Source organism: Centruroides sculpturatus, unplaced genomic scaffold, assembly GCF_000671375.1.
Source record: "Centruroides sculpturatus isolate CEXI.00-Female unplaced genomic scaffold, Cexi_2.0 scaffold1183, whole genome shotgun sequence".
Lineage (NCBI taxonomy): Eukaryota > Metazoa > Arthropoda > Arachnida > Scorpiones > Buthidae > Centruroides > Centruroides sculpturatus.
In genome coordinates this window covers 248,185-265,876 of record NW_019385406.1, presented here as the reverse complement: position 1 = coordinate 265,876, position 17,692 = coordinate 248,185, and the positions used below count along the sequence as shown (strand labels likewise).

At 29.0% G+C, this 17,692-nt stretch overlaps 1 protein-coding gene across 1 annotated transcript in view; it reads right to left on the bottom strand.

Moving 5' to 3' along the window:
- The window catches only part of LOC111638616 (LMBR1 domain-containing protein 2-like), a 47,698-nt gene that overhangs the window by 3,203 nt on the left and 26,803 nt on the right, over window positions 1-17,692 (bottom strand). The window contains exons 5-7 of the mRNA XM_023384357.1: window positions 15,323-15,533; window positions 11,493-11,570; window positions 2,363-2,464 (exon numbers count right to left, since the gene is read on the bottom strand). Coding sequence (XP_023240125.1) covers window positions 2,363-2,464; window positions 11,493-11,570; window positions 15,323-15,533 — 391 coding nt within the window. The remainder of the gene's footprint in view (window positions 1-2,362; window positions 2,465-11,492; window positions 11,571-15,322; window positions 15,534-17,692) is intronic.

Below are 17,692 nucleotides of genomic sequence, written 5' to 3'. Positions count from 1 at the left end.
CGTAGAGTTCCCATTTTACAATTACGTGACTCAGCCTGGTGATAACGGAGAAAAGAGACAGATAGGATGTCGATATAAGTCACAGTTATGATTTCACAGATTCGAGACAGCCTGATAGCCCGAACGGCCCCAGGCTTTCGCCCGTGCACGCTAAGTGACTTTCATTACAAGCATTTAGCTTTCCGAAGTCTATGACAACAATTGTTTGGCATTGACTGCCATGAATTTTGTGCCAATAAGCTGCCCCGACTTGTTCGATTATGTTATCAACTCAATTTCATATTTATTTTCACATTTTCACTTCACGGTCCTTCTCTGTTCTTTTTCCGTTATTTACATGTGTAGGTCATTTCATTGTTATCCACATTTGATATCATTATTTATCACATACTTCCACAACATTCTTGTCTGTCCACTACAACTGCCAAGAATTAACTTGATTGGCGAAGCGTAGTGACAGCGAGCCAATAGAGAGAAGGATCCTTGCCATAATGCGGTTTGCGCGCCAATCTTTGTACATGCGTTAATCAAGCCAAATAGTTTGGCCAAATATTCGGCTATTTGGCCACGCTCTTGGCCGAATATTCGGCTATTCGGCCACGCTCTTGGCCGAATATTCGGTATTCAGCCTGAGGCCAAATATACTATTTGTTACAACACTAATATTTAATTATAGCCTTAATTTAATTATTACCTAGCTCAAGAATTTGACATATCGTTTGGTGTAATAAACACGCCAAACGATATGCTATATAATAGGCTGTGACTGTCAATGTTTATGTGTGAACACATGTTTAGAAAAATGTTTGATTATGAGCGACACTAAGATGCTAGCGGAATGAGTGCTAAACACAGACTGATGGAGCATGTGCACAATCTGGGGCTTCTCTCACCGTCACTTGTTATGCGAAACATTGCTCATTAAGCGAGCCATTTTTTTACAATTTGTTTTGCTCATTATGCAAAATACTCATCATGTGAGGTGCTCGTTAAGCGAGGTTCCACTGTATACTAAAAGGATTCTAATTTGATATGGATTATATTAAACATATTTACTTTCTAATTAAGAATGAAAAAAATTTTAATATATTTTCTTCTATACAGTATGCTCTATTATTTTAAAAAATTTAAAACTTATGTTTTATAATTGAATAGATTTTATTTCTACTTTATGATGATGAAGGAAACTTATTAGAATGATTCTGAAATTGAATTATTTTCTGTAGAATCATTTGTGTTAGATTCTTGGTATTTGGAACCATTTTTCACTTTATAATTTTGATAAGCCATCCTCTTCATTCTAAAGATCATGAAGATGTTATCCTCAGATGAATGAGATGTGCAAAATAGTTCTTTGGTGACATTGGACCAGAAAATATTACCCAGCATATTAGTTTTATTTTTATATTAAATACAGGTATCCCTCATACAACACAGTTTCGCTCTAACACATTTCAAGAATTGGACAAAACATCACAATTTTTAGGTGCAAATTGTTATTTGATATTTTTTAATTCAAGCAAACATGCATATTTGCCAATATATTTTAGAATATTGAAATTTTCAATCTTGTTTTGTCTTTTTCATTTAGTTTTCTTTAATGAGAACTGATTCTACAAGTTTTCTTCTTTCTTATAAACCAGATGTCACTATTGTTGATTATAGTGCCATAAATAAACCTGAAAGACAATCACTGTGTTTTCTAATGTACTCTTTGAACTCATAAACGGTGTGACATAAAAAAAACAAAAGATAAAGTTCACCACAAACGTTTTTGAACTGCTGTGAGTTCTTCGTCAAGTGTTTAACACATCCCGGCATTTTATGGTGTAGTTCACTGTGTTTTCTTTTTATAGATTAAATTAAGTTACTACATAAAAAAATTAAACTTTTAAAGATCTCTTATGCAAATACAAGCAAATGAAGATATCAAATTTTATGAAAAACATATAGATGTTGCTGATTCTTCAGATTCTGGTCAACAGGAAAGCTAGGAAGATGACTATATTTTGCCAAAAATAAAATGTATTTAACTGTCTTTAGCAGTGAAGGAATAATTAATATTAACAAGACACTTTTTCAGAACATGTGTTATATGGGGGATATCTGTATTTTATAGTTGGTAGCCATTTATTTTACATACTAATATATCATCAGTTTTTTTTTTTTTTCAATAAACCTCTAACTATACATACAACATATAAAATAATTACTAATTTGAGTATACCTTTTCAAATTTTTATATTTATGTAAGCAGAACAAATTATATTAGTAGTCATTATTGTTGATGATAGTGCCCTAAATATGCCTGAAAGACAGTCACTGTGTTTTATTTAAATTTATAGACTATAAACAAGCCTACCTGCTGATGAAGACGTATTAAAGTTCTGTCTATAGGACCAGATATATCAAAATCTCGAAGACTCTGACGATTACAGATGACATTTTGTTTTTCTTCGGGAAGCTGAAAATTTGTTTTGTTTGTTATAAAATGTGAATCATCATAAAAAATTGAAAATATCAAAAAATCTATAATTTACATTATTATTAATTATAATTCTAAAAATAATAAATTTATGCAAAACAATTTGATTTAAAAATTCGTTGTTGGCACAAGAGTCTGAGCAGACCAAAGACTGCCAAATCTAGTCAGTTCTGTGAACTAAAACTTTAAAAAAATATAAGATTAAAGTTAAATTCCATTTTAACTTTTATGCCAAATTAACGAGAGAGATTACCCTCTATAACAATACTTACTTCATTATTTAAAAAAACTAGAGTTAATTATAAATAATGAAATGATACCAGTAATATCTGGCAATTTACTAAATAATAACAAAAACAAATGTTTGACAATTTTTAAACAATTTTCAATTTTTTTGTCTTCATCTTTAGGTTAAAATAGCATTCAAACTTATATATACAAAAATTTTGACATCACTTTAAGCAAAATGGGATAATCATTTCATTGGTGGTAGAAAGTGCAGATGTCAACAATGACATGACCAGATATTTTTTAAAAATAAGACTTAAACTTATAGGTGTACTTCAAAGATAGACCTCCATGCTTCAGAGAACATCTCAACATCTCTAATTTATTGTGGTGTTTCAAAAATTTGTTTTGTAAATTTTGAGTTTTTCCAGATTTTTCAGATTGGTCCTGTTCCTAATTGGGTGTATTAGCACACAATGCACAAATCCAACACTAGCACTGTGAAAAGAAAAAATTTACTAATGTTTTCATCTATATAAAAATAGACATCATCAGTTAAAAACAATATAGAACAGAATGGCTAACAAAAATTGAATGCTTTTTTTCAGACATTCCAACTGACACAATGTGTTCGAATTACATAAAATTTATACGTTATGTTTGGATATAATTTCAGAATATGTATATTATTTAAATGATAAATAAATAATTAATTTCTCATTAATTATTATGACACACATCATTAATGCAAGTTTGTGTCAGTGGAATCTAGTTCAAAAATGGCATGACATGCTGTGGAATGTGTGTCTGTTTCTTTGAAATTAATAGCAACTCCCTGTTTAATTGCTCAATAGATCTCAACTGCCTCCAAGTATTTCAGTTGTGCTTTATCCGACATTCTGTGTAACAATGTTACATTCTGCAGTTTAACCTATACATCATCACTACCAACATACATCGCTAATGCTGTAGTTGAGAGCTTTTTTCTTATAAAATATTCATGCTCCTTCATTCTCATGGCATGACCGCTCACTGTCACTCCAATGTATACAGTATTAATGAACGGTTGACTCGGTGGTCAGAAACAAGTACCGTATAAACCCATGGAGAATAGGAGTCATGTATATTGTTTTTGTTGTTTCTGATTAGTGAAAAGATTGCTGGAGTGCATCAATATGCTAAGTGTACTTTAGTAGTCCTGGCAATTTCTCTATATATATTAGAAAGTGTTGTAATAAACTGAGTTCGAGCTGTATTATTATTTAATTTTTATTTTTGCTTTTTATTCTATTTTGTTTGGGTTTTATGTTTAGTTAGGACAAAGATTCCCTCACCACTGACCTTAGTAACAAAAAAGAAACAAAAAGAGACGAAGAAAAAAACCAACTCACCAACTAGACAAAGCACCGTAGGGAAACTAACGTGCACTTGCACTCCCAGGAGGAAGTTTGAAAGTTCCGCAGAAAGAAGGGGGAACATCCCACATGCAAAAAGTAGAGAACTCGCTAAACCTTGATAAAATAAACATCCCAAATATGTAATAAAAAGAATAATGTAAAAGGATTTAGCGAGAAATGTCGGAAACTAGGCTGCCCAGGAAAAGACATGCAAATTTATTGTTAGAAGTTAAGTATAAAAATGAGGGGAGTGGTTCCAGAAATAACTGTGATGTCACCTCAGAGTATAAAACAAGCATGACCAGAGAAGACAAACGAGGTGAACCTCAGACAGAGATAGATAGAGGTGAATTCCAGAGCAAGATTGGAAGCAAGTGTTGAGAATAGAGATAGGAGTAATTCAAAGGAAAGTGGATAAAGAGAAAAAGGTTCCTAGTATTTAAGTGACGGATAGGATTGCAGTTTGTAAGATTCCTTGTACATAGTTTAATTGATTGGTATTGTAGAGTTCCAAGGGGGACTAGTTCATAAGTTATAGTAAGTAGATTGTATTATTTTTTGTCAGGTTTTGTTAATTGTTTCTTTTCATTGAATAAATTGTTTTGATTCTTACTAATTTGTACATAGTGCTTAACTGAGTTAATATTAAATCTTTGAGTTCCTTACTGACTTTGTAAATAGTTATTTCCAGTGCACGCGTAAGCCCAGGCCTGGCATACTAAATGCGAATCCGCATAAAGTACCCATTAGGTTAACGGTCGTAAAGTTTGAAGATAGTTCCAAATGCTTTATTGGCACATAGTTCCGTTTCATATAAAAATCCAACTTTACAGTGTTTCGTTATATGTGATAACTTTCATTCATTCTTCTTGTAGAATAGTTCTGTTCCCCTTATTTATATATTGTTTTATGAGATGTTTGACCAAAGAGGATGGCTATCCATGCTGTGTTGCTTGCTAGGGCCTTGATCAAGGACAATTCGTTTTCCTTTTCACTTTGCTCCAAACAATGGGTGTGGGCACTTTTTACTAGAGATTGAAAAGTGGAGACTTTGTAACAGTAAGGGTCATGTGAATTGTTAGGTATAGATGGAGGTGAATATGACTCCTTATGGAAAACCAAGTGGAAAGATGACTGTGTTCAAATTTGATGTTGATATCCAAAAAATGTACCGTTGTATGACTCTTCTTCAACACTCAATGACAGGCCATAGGGATTATCATTAAAGTACCTAAGTACCAAGTCGGGGTTAGGTGTTTTGTTCCATACTATGAGAATGTCATCAATGTATCTGACATAAAATGCTATATCCTCCTGAAATTTAGGTAATATGGCATTTTCATACTTTCTGACCACTAGTTCGCATAGAGTACCTGATATCGAGCTACTCATTTGTAGATAGGTGACATCTTCGTATTCAAAGAAGGAAGAGTGCACCATCAAATGCATTAGATCTAACACATCAGGGAGATATTTATAAGTGCCCTCCACGTTTGCCAAAAGAAAATCTCTCAGTTTGCAGAAACAGGGTTCAAGTTTAATTTGTAAAAACAAAAGAGGTAAATGCCACTAATATACTGTTTTCCATCGATATTCTATTTTCATTGAATCTTACACAATAAATAAAATGTTGTATTAGCAAGTGTAAGAACTATGTATTTTATGTAAAGACAGAATAAAACCAAAATTACATTGGGTAAGTTTACTAGTTACTTGTTAGTATGCAAAATTTGAAAAAAAAAGTGAACCAATTGGCTCGCATACATCCATACCAATTACAATGGGCTACTGAATTTACTTACTCACTTCAATTTCATGGCTATACTAAGTAATAAAATACTATTTAAACTATGTGACAATATTAAAGGTTATTTTATCTTTAGACAAAATTGTCTTTTCTCAAATAGGCCTGCATGTGATTCTAAAAGAAAGAATTTAATTTCTTAAATAAATAAACATTGTTTATTAAATTTCTTGAAGAAAAGTGTCAGTATGCTTTTTTTATTCCTTGTCCTCTTAAAGTTATTTCTCAAAATACTAAAATTTCCACACAAACTACTTCAATATACATCATCTACTGTAATCATGTGCTACTTGTTGCACATGATTACACAGAGCAAATTTTCTATCCAGAAATTTGTGAGTGAGTAGCAACAAAAGTAGCCTGGGCTTCATTTTACTCAGTCAGATGAATAAGGTTTACTAGCCAAAGTAACTGTACTGAGAGAGTTTAAAACTAATGAGAAAATTGGTTGGCAAGTGGCTTAGTAGCTACTTCCCAGCCAATTTTCTCATTAGTTTCAAACTCACTACTAAACTCATCCAATGTAATCTAGGCTTAATATTTTCTCATAAGGAATGAATTAATAGATTCCTTTCAATTTGAATAATTCTACAGCAATACAAATGAACTGGGTCTAACTATAACAAAAATGTTCATAAAACCTTTGTACCTCCAGTTGTAAAGTATTTTTATTGGTGACTCAATTGCTAATAAGATTGAAAATGCTAATTGCTAATAAAAATACTTTACAACTGGAGGTACAAATGTTTTGTGGACATTTTATTCCTTTCAATTTGTTTTTAGCAACATATGCACAGTTTTCTGTTTATTTAGATTTTTCCTAAGTTTGTTTTGATCAGTAGGTTTAGAAGTTGGGTCATTTAATACAATCAATAAGAGCTAAACATGTAAAACATTAGCTGATATTAGGTCCTTACCTTATATATCAATATATATGGTACTTTACTCAAATTTTGACCCTTAGTTTTAGAACAAGTTAGTTTGACTTTCAGATTTTGTAGTCAAGTGAAAGTTCTGCTACAGACAAATACATATATTATATATTTAAAAACAACGTACTGTCTTGTACTGCGATTAGTAAGTGTTTATATCAGTCAGAATGTACACAGGTTCAAAGGCAATGTTTGTTTTTTTTTTTTGCTTGTAAATGCTTTGTCACATTTACTAGGAATGCTTTTGTTGTTTTTGTTTATTGGTTCATTAAAAACTGATTATATTATAAAAATATAATTTAATATAAATGAAAGATATGCATAAAAGTAGCAGAAATTTTTTGAAAGTTTCCACTTGTTTATGATTATCTGTTATGATTAAATACAATTCAAAATCATGTAAAATTTTGTATTAACTAAGTAAAAAAAATCTAGTTCAGATTAGAAACAGTATGCTGTAATTTTTTTTTATTATTCATTTATTTTGAATAAGAATTTATATTAAAAATGATTTAAAATCTGCTACTGATAAAATAACTTTTTTTGTAATGTTCTTAAGTAATTAATAAGAAACAAATAATAAAATCAGATTATAGATGACTTATAAATTAGAAGTTAACAATTTTAAAAACTAATTTTCAAATCATATATTTTTTATAAACACTTATTATTTTTTATTATTATTATTAAACACCTATTATAAACTTCTAATTTTAAAATAAAGTACAGAAAGTTCTCACTTAATAATGTTGATAGGTTCTTGGAAACTCTGGTTTCATTATACATTGTTTTGCTTAATGTCAATTTTACCATAAGCTAAATGAAATAAACAAGAGTTAAGTTCCTATGGCATATTTCAATCACAAAAGCATTACCAAACTTCTAAATAAAGACCCCCAAACTCTTTTAATATAAAAAAATTTGAAATAAATGCAAGATTGGACTGGCCCATTGGGGTATTGGGCTTTCCCTGGTAGGCTATCATTAAAAAAAAATAAATACAAGTGTTTTGGAATTCAATATAATTTTAATAGTAAGAATTCTATATTTGTCTCTTGCTTGTGCACAACTGCTTATGAATGTTGATTCAATGCAACAAAAAAATAAACAAGAACACAATTGTCAGTAAGTGTATCACTTATATGCTATCATGTAATGATATATTTTGAAGAGTAATTATTTTAAAATATTTATTTTTTAAAACCGCAATTTAGTGTAATAACCAACACTTGGCACAACATTCATTTATACAATGATTTAAAATAATTGCATCAAAACACCCGAATTTTTTGTCTAGCATAAAATTATTTTTTTATTTTTCTAACATTTTCAACCTACTTAATATAGGCCATCTTTAGGCTTAAGATTAATCTGTTCCAAAATGGAACATATTGTTTTTCAAATATGTTTCATTTTAAATTTAAAAGTTTTAATTTAAAATAATTGTACATATTAAATAAATGAACAAATAAATAAACATTTTTTTTTTGTTCCAGTGAAACTGTGAATCTGTCTCAGGGAGATTAGTAGAATTAAAAGAATTGCAACAAATTTGGGTTACAAAACTGCAAAAATTCAAGGACTGGTCAAAAGTTAGGGAAAATAAAGGCATAAGAAATACTAAATTAGATGGAATAACAAATTCACATACAATAAGCATACAGGAGGAATGATGAATGAATTGGATACTTATAAAACTTGAGAATGGTCTATAAAAAAAGCACCCAATAGCTATAGTTTACTATGGAATGATAAAGACAGCATAAAAATGGAAGAAGAAGCTGGAGTTTATAAAATACCATTTGAAAATCAACTGGAAGAAACCTGGCGGTACGTCTGTGAGAACACAAATAAAACATGGATAAAGGGCACAGCAGCATAATATTAGCAATTATGGTGCAGACCGAAGGAGCGATTGTAAGATAGGATGAGGCAAAAGTCATTAAAATGATTCACTCTCCATCCATTGCATTGGAGATGGAAAAGATGAAAATTTAAAAAAAAAAAATGAAAAAATGTTGCCTAAATGCCAAGGATGCTAATGTGCTTCCAACAGCATGGAAGTATATGATAGAAAAAAGTATGGGACTTAAAAACTCTTAAAACTTGTATTCGTTATACTTAGCCTTGTTTACTATGTTTTATTTATTTATTTGTTCATTTATTTAATATACACAATTATTTTAAATTAAAATTTTTTAATTTAAAATGAAACTTATTCAAAAAATAATACGTTCCATTTTGGAACAGTTTAACCTTAAGCCTATATTAAGTAGGTTGAAAATGTTAGAAAAATATACACTCTCCTCCTTCAAATTAGCAGTGTCTTGCCCCTGTGCATCATACTTTTCCTGTTAAAATAGTCATGCCGACTGTAGAGAATCCAGCCTGCATTCACAGATTCCCTCCCGCCAACTCATCATACTGAATTGAAACAGTCAACTATCTGAACAGAAAAAACAAACTTTAATCACACTTGATCGTATACACTAGAAACTCAATCCTACAGTTAACAAGACTCTTCTTATCCTTCCTTGCTCACTTTCGAACTCCACCACTTTTCTCTTCACTAACTCCACCATCCTCCCATCTCTAATCTGATTCTCCAACTCTTGTCCCTCTCTCCCATTTTTCCCACTTTTTCTCCCCTTTGTTTTATGACCCTTTGTCTACCCTTGTTTATTACTTTACAACTGCTTGTAAAGAGATTGAATATTGACCAATAAGACTGCAGTCAGGGGAAAAGAATAGGTCCAATATCACTACACTGATCTAACTGCTTTTGAGAGAAATTTTTGAATTGAAATAACATGACTGCTGATTTGAATCAGAAGTTTGCACATAGTTAATTGGGGCCTCCTGCCCCTAAGGTTTTCATATCTGGTCTCATCTTTCATCTATCTAACTCTTTTCTCAAGATTAAAAAAAAAAAAACAGATGAACAGATGAAAGTGGGAATTTATAGGTTTACAATTTTTTCAAATTGCAGCTCAATAAGCACAGACACATCTTAAAGACAAGATTAGTGCCCAATTGATTGTAATTACATCTGGTCTAATAAATTTTTAATACATTCCTGATAGAAATAAAGAAAGAGATTTGGAAAAAAACAAAAAGAGCAAGAATGTAAACTTTTTTGACAATTTTCATATTATTGTTTATAAAGTAATCATGGATCTAGTAATAAATTTTGTTAAAATAAAGAAAATGTTAAAAAATACAAGATTTGAAAAACTGCATTCTTTGCTGTTATTTAATTTGCATACTTTAGCATATGCTAATATATTTGTAGGGTATAATTTGTTTTAAGTGTATTGCCCATTTTTTACCTTTCAAAATATCATTTTTCAAATTAAAATATATTTTAAATGGGCTTTGTAATAATTTAAGTCAATGGCATTAATGCTTATGTTGTCAGATGAAGATATATTAGTGAGAATAGAAAATGAAGGAATTACAAATAAAATGACAAAAATAGTAATTTATTAAAACGTAAGTTAATGTTATGTTCTTAGTTAATGTATTAATTTTACATTTATGTATCTTTTATGTCTAATGTAATAAATATATAAGTTTTAAAATTAATTTATAGTTTTTTTTCATAGTTGTGGGCTTGTATTGGAGCTTTTCCCAAGACTTAATTTTCTTTCTAGTCTGATCCTAATAAATGTGAACTATATATATCATATTTAAAACAATTAATGAAAATAACTAAGATAATTAGTTAACAATTTTGAGAATCAGTGAGTGACAGCAGTTGAAAAGATGGTAAGTGGTATTGAGAGGGAGACAATCTTCATCACTGTAGATGGATAAAGATGAGTAATATAGAATAAATGTTTGCAAAGGAAAAATTGTAAAAAGCATCTCCTACCACCATGGAGTTCAAAATAATCAAAGATTTCAACAAATCATAGAGATCTCTATAGAAATTTAAAACGACAAGTGCAAACAGGGCGCATTTGTTTACTTTGACATTAAACAATGCCTTATGTATTGTTAGTATGGATATGAGTTCATGTTATTTAAAAAAAGGCAAAAATATAATGAAAGAAAATTATATTCATCAGAATTCAAAGAAAGAATCTAGTTATTATTCTTATTCAATCATGTTTGCAACCACCAATATTTAATTCCCACCCCATAGAATCAATGAATAAACCCACAAAAACACCAAAAACCAGCAAAAATTTTAATGACAAACATTTTCTTCTCTATTAAATTAACATCATTGGACTACATAGATTGTACACAAAAGAGAATATGTATTTAAAAAATAGAACAGAACACCTTAAAACATTCCATTTTAAGACTCTGTTCTATTTTTTTTGTTTAATATCTCATTTTTGCTGATTCCCTGTGTCTTTGTGGTTTTATTTATTACTACATAAAGTCAGTATACTAGTAATGACTGTCTTAATAGAATAAATTTTACTATTTATAAATAAAATTCAACAACAACAACAATAAATGATTACAAATGTACTAGTATCTTTCCTCAATAACATTACAATAAAACAATGTTAAGGGATGACTTTCAAAATTATGCCAATTTGAAATTTAAAAATTCTTGCAATACTTAAACTAGTCAAATTACTTTATTTTTAATATTAAATTAAGTATGAGTAATAATTAATTAATATTACCTTATCAAGGATAATTGCTAAATAATTTTTTAAGTAAGAATGTCTTCTTGAAACACATTCTGCAACTTGCTGGACTTCCTACAAATAATAGAAATTTGATTCTAATATATTTAGAACAGAAATTATATTAATATAAAATACTAAATTAGTTCTTATTTAAAATATGAAGTGATCAATTTAAAATTTAATTGCAGCAGTATATTAATTTTCACAGCATATTCAATTCTCTCTTTTGAAGGAGCTGAATATATTGATTCATATTATTTTGTACTAAACAAGTACTCTAACATAATTACTATAATAATAAATAATAAATTTTAAAAAGTTAGCAGAAATATTTGAGTATAATCTCTCAAAACAAATCAACTCACAGTAGCAAAGTATGATATACCATATTTCCTGTAATAATTGCCCATTGAGAAATTTTTTCATTTTTGGTGAGTGATTATTGGATTAAAAAAATATTGATATTGTAAGAAGAAAAAAAGCATGATCCCAAAAAAAAATGTAAAACTAATATAACAACTAACTTAAAACTAGTTAAGTCAGAATATTGTAACAAATATATATGAAAATAATTTGAATGAAATACTTGGATTATCTTAAAATCAACTTCATAAATTTTGATAATTCCAGATATCACTAATATTGAATGTCTAACAATATTAGCCAGTATTTATTTTTCCAAACTTTGATATTGAGAAATATCATATCTATAATCTATTATTCAATATCATCAAACACCACCAATATACTGATAATTAAATCAACTGGTATAGTTTATCTTGCAATACAAGTTAGATGAGTGATTATTACAAGAAGAATATGTGTATGTGCAATTATTACACAAAATATGGTCGATTTGCACTATCAAACAGGCTAGAATTAATCTGATCCTGTCATCTTGAAAAAAGGAAACAAAAGCATTTCCTAAATAAATCAGTTTTCTTAAAAACATTCAAATCATTCACTGATGGTTCTTTAATCAAGGTATGTATGGTAAAAGCTGCTGAATTCATCTGTTCAGAAAAGGTACATGCAATTCGAGGTATCTCATTATCAAGAAATACAATGGCAGACAGAATTGCAAGAATGGCAGATGACATCAGTTCACAACTACAGGAAAATTAATTTATAGTTTTTTTTCATAGTTGTGGGCTTGTATTGGAGCTTTTCCCAAGACTTAATTTTCTTTCTAGTCTGATCCTAATAAATGTGNATCAAGGTATGTATGGTAAAAGCTGCTGAATTCATCTGTTCAGAAAAGGTACATGCAATTCGAGGTATCTCATTATCAAGAAATACAATGGCAGACAGAATTGCAAGAATGGCAGATGACATCAGTTCACAACTACAGGAAATATTTACCAAAGTCCAATGCTTTTCAATTGTGATTGATGAAAGCACAGATTTAAGAGATGTTGCACAAGTTGCATTTTTTTTCTGTTGTTGCGATAACAACATGAGGATCATCAAAGAATTGTTGGAAATTATCCCTCTTCATGAAACAACAACTGGCGATATTTTTTATGCCATATGAAGCATTTTAGAAAAATGCAAGCTTCCTCTTGACAAGCTTGTTTCTGTAACAACTGATGGCACTAAATTGATGATTGGTGAAACTAGATGATTTGTGTCATGACTGACAATAAAATTACAAGATAAGTATTGAGATAAACTAAAAATCAGGGCTTTCCATTGCCTTATTCATCAAGTTCTCTGTTTAATCATTGCCAATTTACTTCATTCCTTAAAGATTTAGAATTCTTATTACACAGAAGTTCATTGGTTGTCCTGCCACAAACTCCTGAAAGAGCTTCTATCTGCTTTTGGAGGAATTATTATTATTTCTTGAAAATGAAAGATGAAAACAACAAAAATTTATCAGTTATTGTGTGTAAAAGACCTAGCATTTTAACAGATATTACAGACCATCTGAATAACCTTATTATTACATTGCAAGGCAAAGATCAATTAATAATGAACATGTACAATGCAATTACAAGTTTTGTAAAAAAACTGACTTTATTTAAAAATCATTTGAAAAAAAACATTTTCACGTATTTTCCTACGTGTGAGCAGTTAAAAGCACAAAATCAAAGTTGCTTGTCTTCACAATATGTTGATAAAATTGATGAAATCAGAAACATATTTGGTAAATGTTTTGATGATTTCAAGAAGTTACAAGAAATTTTTTTCTCTTTTCATTGGACCTTTTTCCATTGAAGTTGAAAATTCTCCAACTTCAATAAAACTGAAATTGATTTCCAGAATGATTTAGTTTTAAAAGACAAATATTGAGAATTGGGAAATCCCAAAATATATTCCTATTTAGATGAAAAATATCTGGAAATTAAAAAGTTTGCTGCACAAAATTTATGCACAAAATGGAAGTATGTACTTATGTAAGCAATTATTTTCATGCATAAAATTAAATAAAATGGCTTACAAACAAGAATAACTGATAAACATTAATCTGCCATAATGAAGATTGTTTGTTCTCAGAATTGAATCCAGATATTGGAAAACTAAGAGGAGGAAGAAAGTGCTGGCAAGTTTCTGGAGAAAACAATTAATTTTAAGTTTTACAAATATGTACATTAAATAAAATAAATGTTTAAATAAAAGCAATACTATAGCAATTATATAATTGCTATAGTATTGCTTTTATTTAAACATTTATTTTATATTATTGTTGAGTTGAATTCACTGAACTACATAATGTGTTTTAATTGCCCTATCTATATTCCTGCATTCTCACTTCAAATTATAATTTTAAGAAAATTTGTAAATGTGACATGGCCCTTGTGAATCTTACCAGTTGTACTAAATGGCCCGTTGTTTAAATGAGTTTGACACACCTGCCCTACATGATCACATTTTTAAAAAAATGACTTGGGAAAGTGAAACTCCTGCCATATGAACAATGTTTTTACTCACTGTATGTGTACTAACAGTTAATTTTGAGGAAACAATAAATCTAAAAATAATTTTTAAAAAAATGACAAAATTTCAACAAATTATACTACTTTTAAAGTACTTCCATCTTTAAAAAAATTGAACAAAAAATTTTTAGAAAACAATCATCAAACATAATATGAAACTTTTCTGTTCTGTTCAGTCTATTCAATTGTCTATTTGTAAATTTTTAACAGTAGTATTATAGAGAGACTTATTACTCCTAAAACAAATTCTAATACAAAAAACATATGATTAAAAAACTAAAAGCAAAGAAATAATAAAAGTATTGATAAAAATAAAATAAATAAGCATTTTTGAGAGCAAGATTAACAACATTCTTAAAAATGATGTTAATTTCTTATATTCAGTCACTATTTCTGACTACACATGTCTATCAAACTAATAAACAGGACTAATTGAGAATTTAGATGACTAATTTTCAATTTTTAGTTATGCTATACTGACAGTTTGAATAAGTCATTCTTTTTTCTTAAATCTACAAAATTATTAGATTACTCAAGTCAAAAAAACCAGATAATTAGTATCAAATTGTTCTAATTTTTGAATTATTAAGTACATTAATGTTAAAAATAGGTAGACAAGAAATTTAATAGTCATTTCAACAGAACATAATATAAAATAGATGCATCTCTTATAGAACCTTAAAGCATTGCAATTACATAAAAAACAAAATCTAGAACTGACCTCATTTAGCAATTAATTTCAACAGCAGAGTTTATTATTAAGTTTTTATAATTATATTATCAATACATAAAATTAGTTATTTCTTCATTTAATTAAAAATATTTATTTAAATTCACTCTATTTTTTTAATTATTTCTTTAAATTAAAATACTTTCAACTCTTACTTCCATGAGATCATCAACTCTTTCTTCTGCTTCACAACGCTCAGTACTAAGTTTAGCAGCTTTAAAATACAAATAATTAAGCATATAGCCTCTTTTTGTTTTATTCCAACAACTTCTAGGAATTTCTACCAAACCATAACCCAATAACAGGACTAACAGAAATAATCCCCAAGTATTGCTTGCTGTTATACAAATCACTTTTAATTTTGATCTGAAAATATAAAAAATAACAAAATTATAATTTGCTATAAATAAAAATTGCATAAAGGAAGAGTCTAATCACCAATTTTCTTACAATACATACTATTAATTATTAATAAAAAAAATTAAGGAATGTTTTCATATTTCAAAAATTAAACAGACTATACCTAATAAATACAATCTAAATAATTAAAATTCATATTTAAAAAAATTATTTAAACTCCTGATAAGTTTAAAGTAGTAACTGCTTCAGTAAATAAATTAATTACACAGAGAAAACCTTCATCCTCATTTTGGAGTTTCATTGTTGTATGTTGCTATAACTCAAGACACTTCTATGATTATTGAAGGAGCACAATAATCATACAAATCACAATATTGAATTGTAAATGTCAATTGACATTGTCACTAAATGTAATAAAGTTCTAGTAGCTTTTGGGTCCATTCCCACATTTATTGAACAATGGGATGAGGCCGAAATTCTTAAGAAAGTTCCTTATACATCCAAAACTAGTGCTGCTACCAAAGTTCTGTAAATTTATAAGCCATTATTGTTGGATGCATTAATAGGAAGGACACTCTTACAATCCATCCAGCCTGGAAGTTCCTCCTTATATACATTTTGAATTTATTGTTATTAGTTGTAATTTTTAATTTTTTTATGTTATTTATTAGTTATATATTTTTTATGAATGCAATATTATGTATTCTAGAATTTGAATTTCATATGAATCCAACTCTTGGAACTTGGAATTAAAGATGACTGTTTACATAGCCAAAAACATTTGTTTGAATTTTATATTCAAACAAATGTTTTATAACAAAAATAATGTACACCGATGAACTTTAAATAAATTCCAGAAGGAGTTTAATGCAAATAAACATACATAGGGGTTGTGAAGTCATTTTATATATTTATTACTGAATGGCAGATTAAAAACATTACACATTACTCATACCTACTGCTGCACATTAAAATTTAATGGAAGCACAAATATTTGAGTGATGCTTCCATTGTTCCAGGTATGAGTGAAGTGCAGTGTTTTTACTTTTACTCAACAGTTCCACCTTTTGAGACTGTTTAGATAAAATGGCAGATGGTATTTTTACAATTTAAAAAAATATTTTAATTGAAATTATGTATTTTTTAAAAATTATTGGCTGATCAACACCCTATCTAGAACCTGTTACTGGTGTGTTTTGTGAATAATAGAGTTTATCACTAACGTTTTCAAACTGTTAAATAGTCCTTCCTCAGGTGAAATATACTGAATAATCAATGGAACACATCAAAATAGAATGTGAATATTCAAATCCACCATCCATGCATGAAATGCGCATGCCCATTGTAACTAATTTCATCAAGCATATGTTCGATTTAATTTAAATATTCTTGTTCTATTTTGATGTGTTCCATTGATTATTCAGTATATTTCATCTGAGGAAAAACTATTTAACAGTTTGAAAAGGTTAGTGATAAACTCTATTATTCACAAAACACACCAGTAACAGGTTCTGGATAGGGTGTTAATTTCCATCCCTGGTGTTGATGTATTATTGATTTTCATATTATTGGCTGATCATCAGTGAACGTTTTAACTGTTTTATGTAATTTTACAAAGACATAGCTTCTAATAAAAGTTAATCTCCGAGAAGAAAGACTGTTTTGTTCTTGAAATTAGACATGATGGAATTGAAGATGAATTAGTTTCTTCTGTATTTTTTAAAATTGTAAACATACTGTCTGCCATTTTAATTGAAATATAATGAAACTTCTGAAGTGTATTTTGATATAATAATAATAATAATAATAATAATAATAAACTCATTGCATTCTTCCAAAACACTATGCAGCACTGGAGAACAACACTACATCTCAGGGTTAGTAACACTTCCATACAAACAAACGAAATATTCATCAGGCGAGGAATTTTTCAAGGAGATTCCTTGAGTCCTCTCTGGTTCTGCCTAGCCCTGAATCCATTATCCAACATGTTAAACAACACGCAATACGGCTACAATATCAGACACGAAAAAACAACACAGTTTACACTCTCACATCTCATGTACATGGACGACATAAAACTTTATGCATCCACACAAAAACAACTTCATCAACTCCTACAAATCACACATTCATACACTAAGGACATACAAATGGAGTTTGGC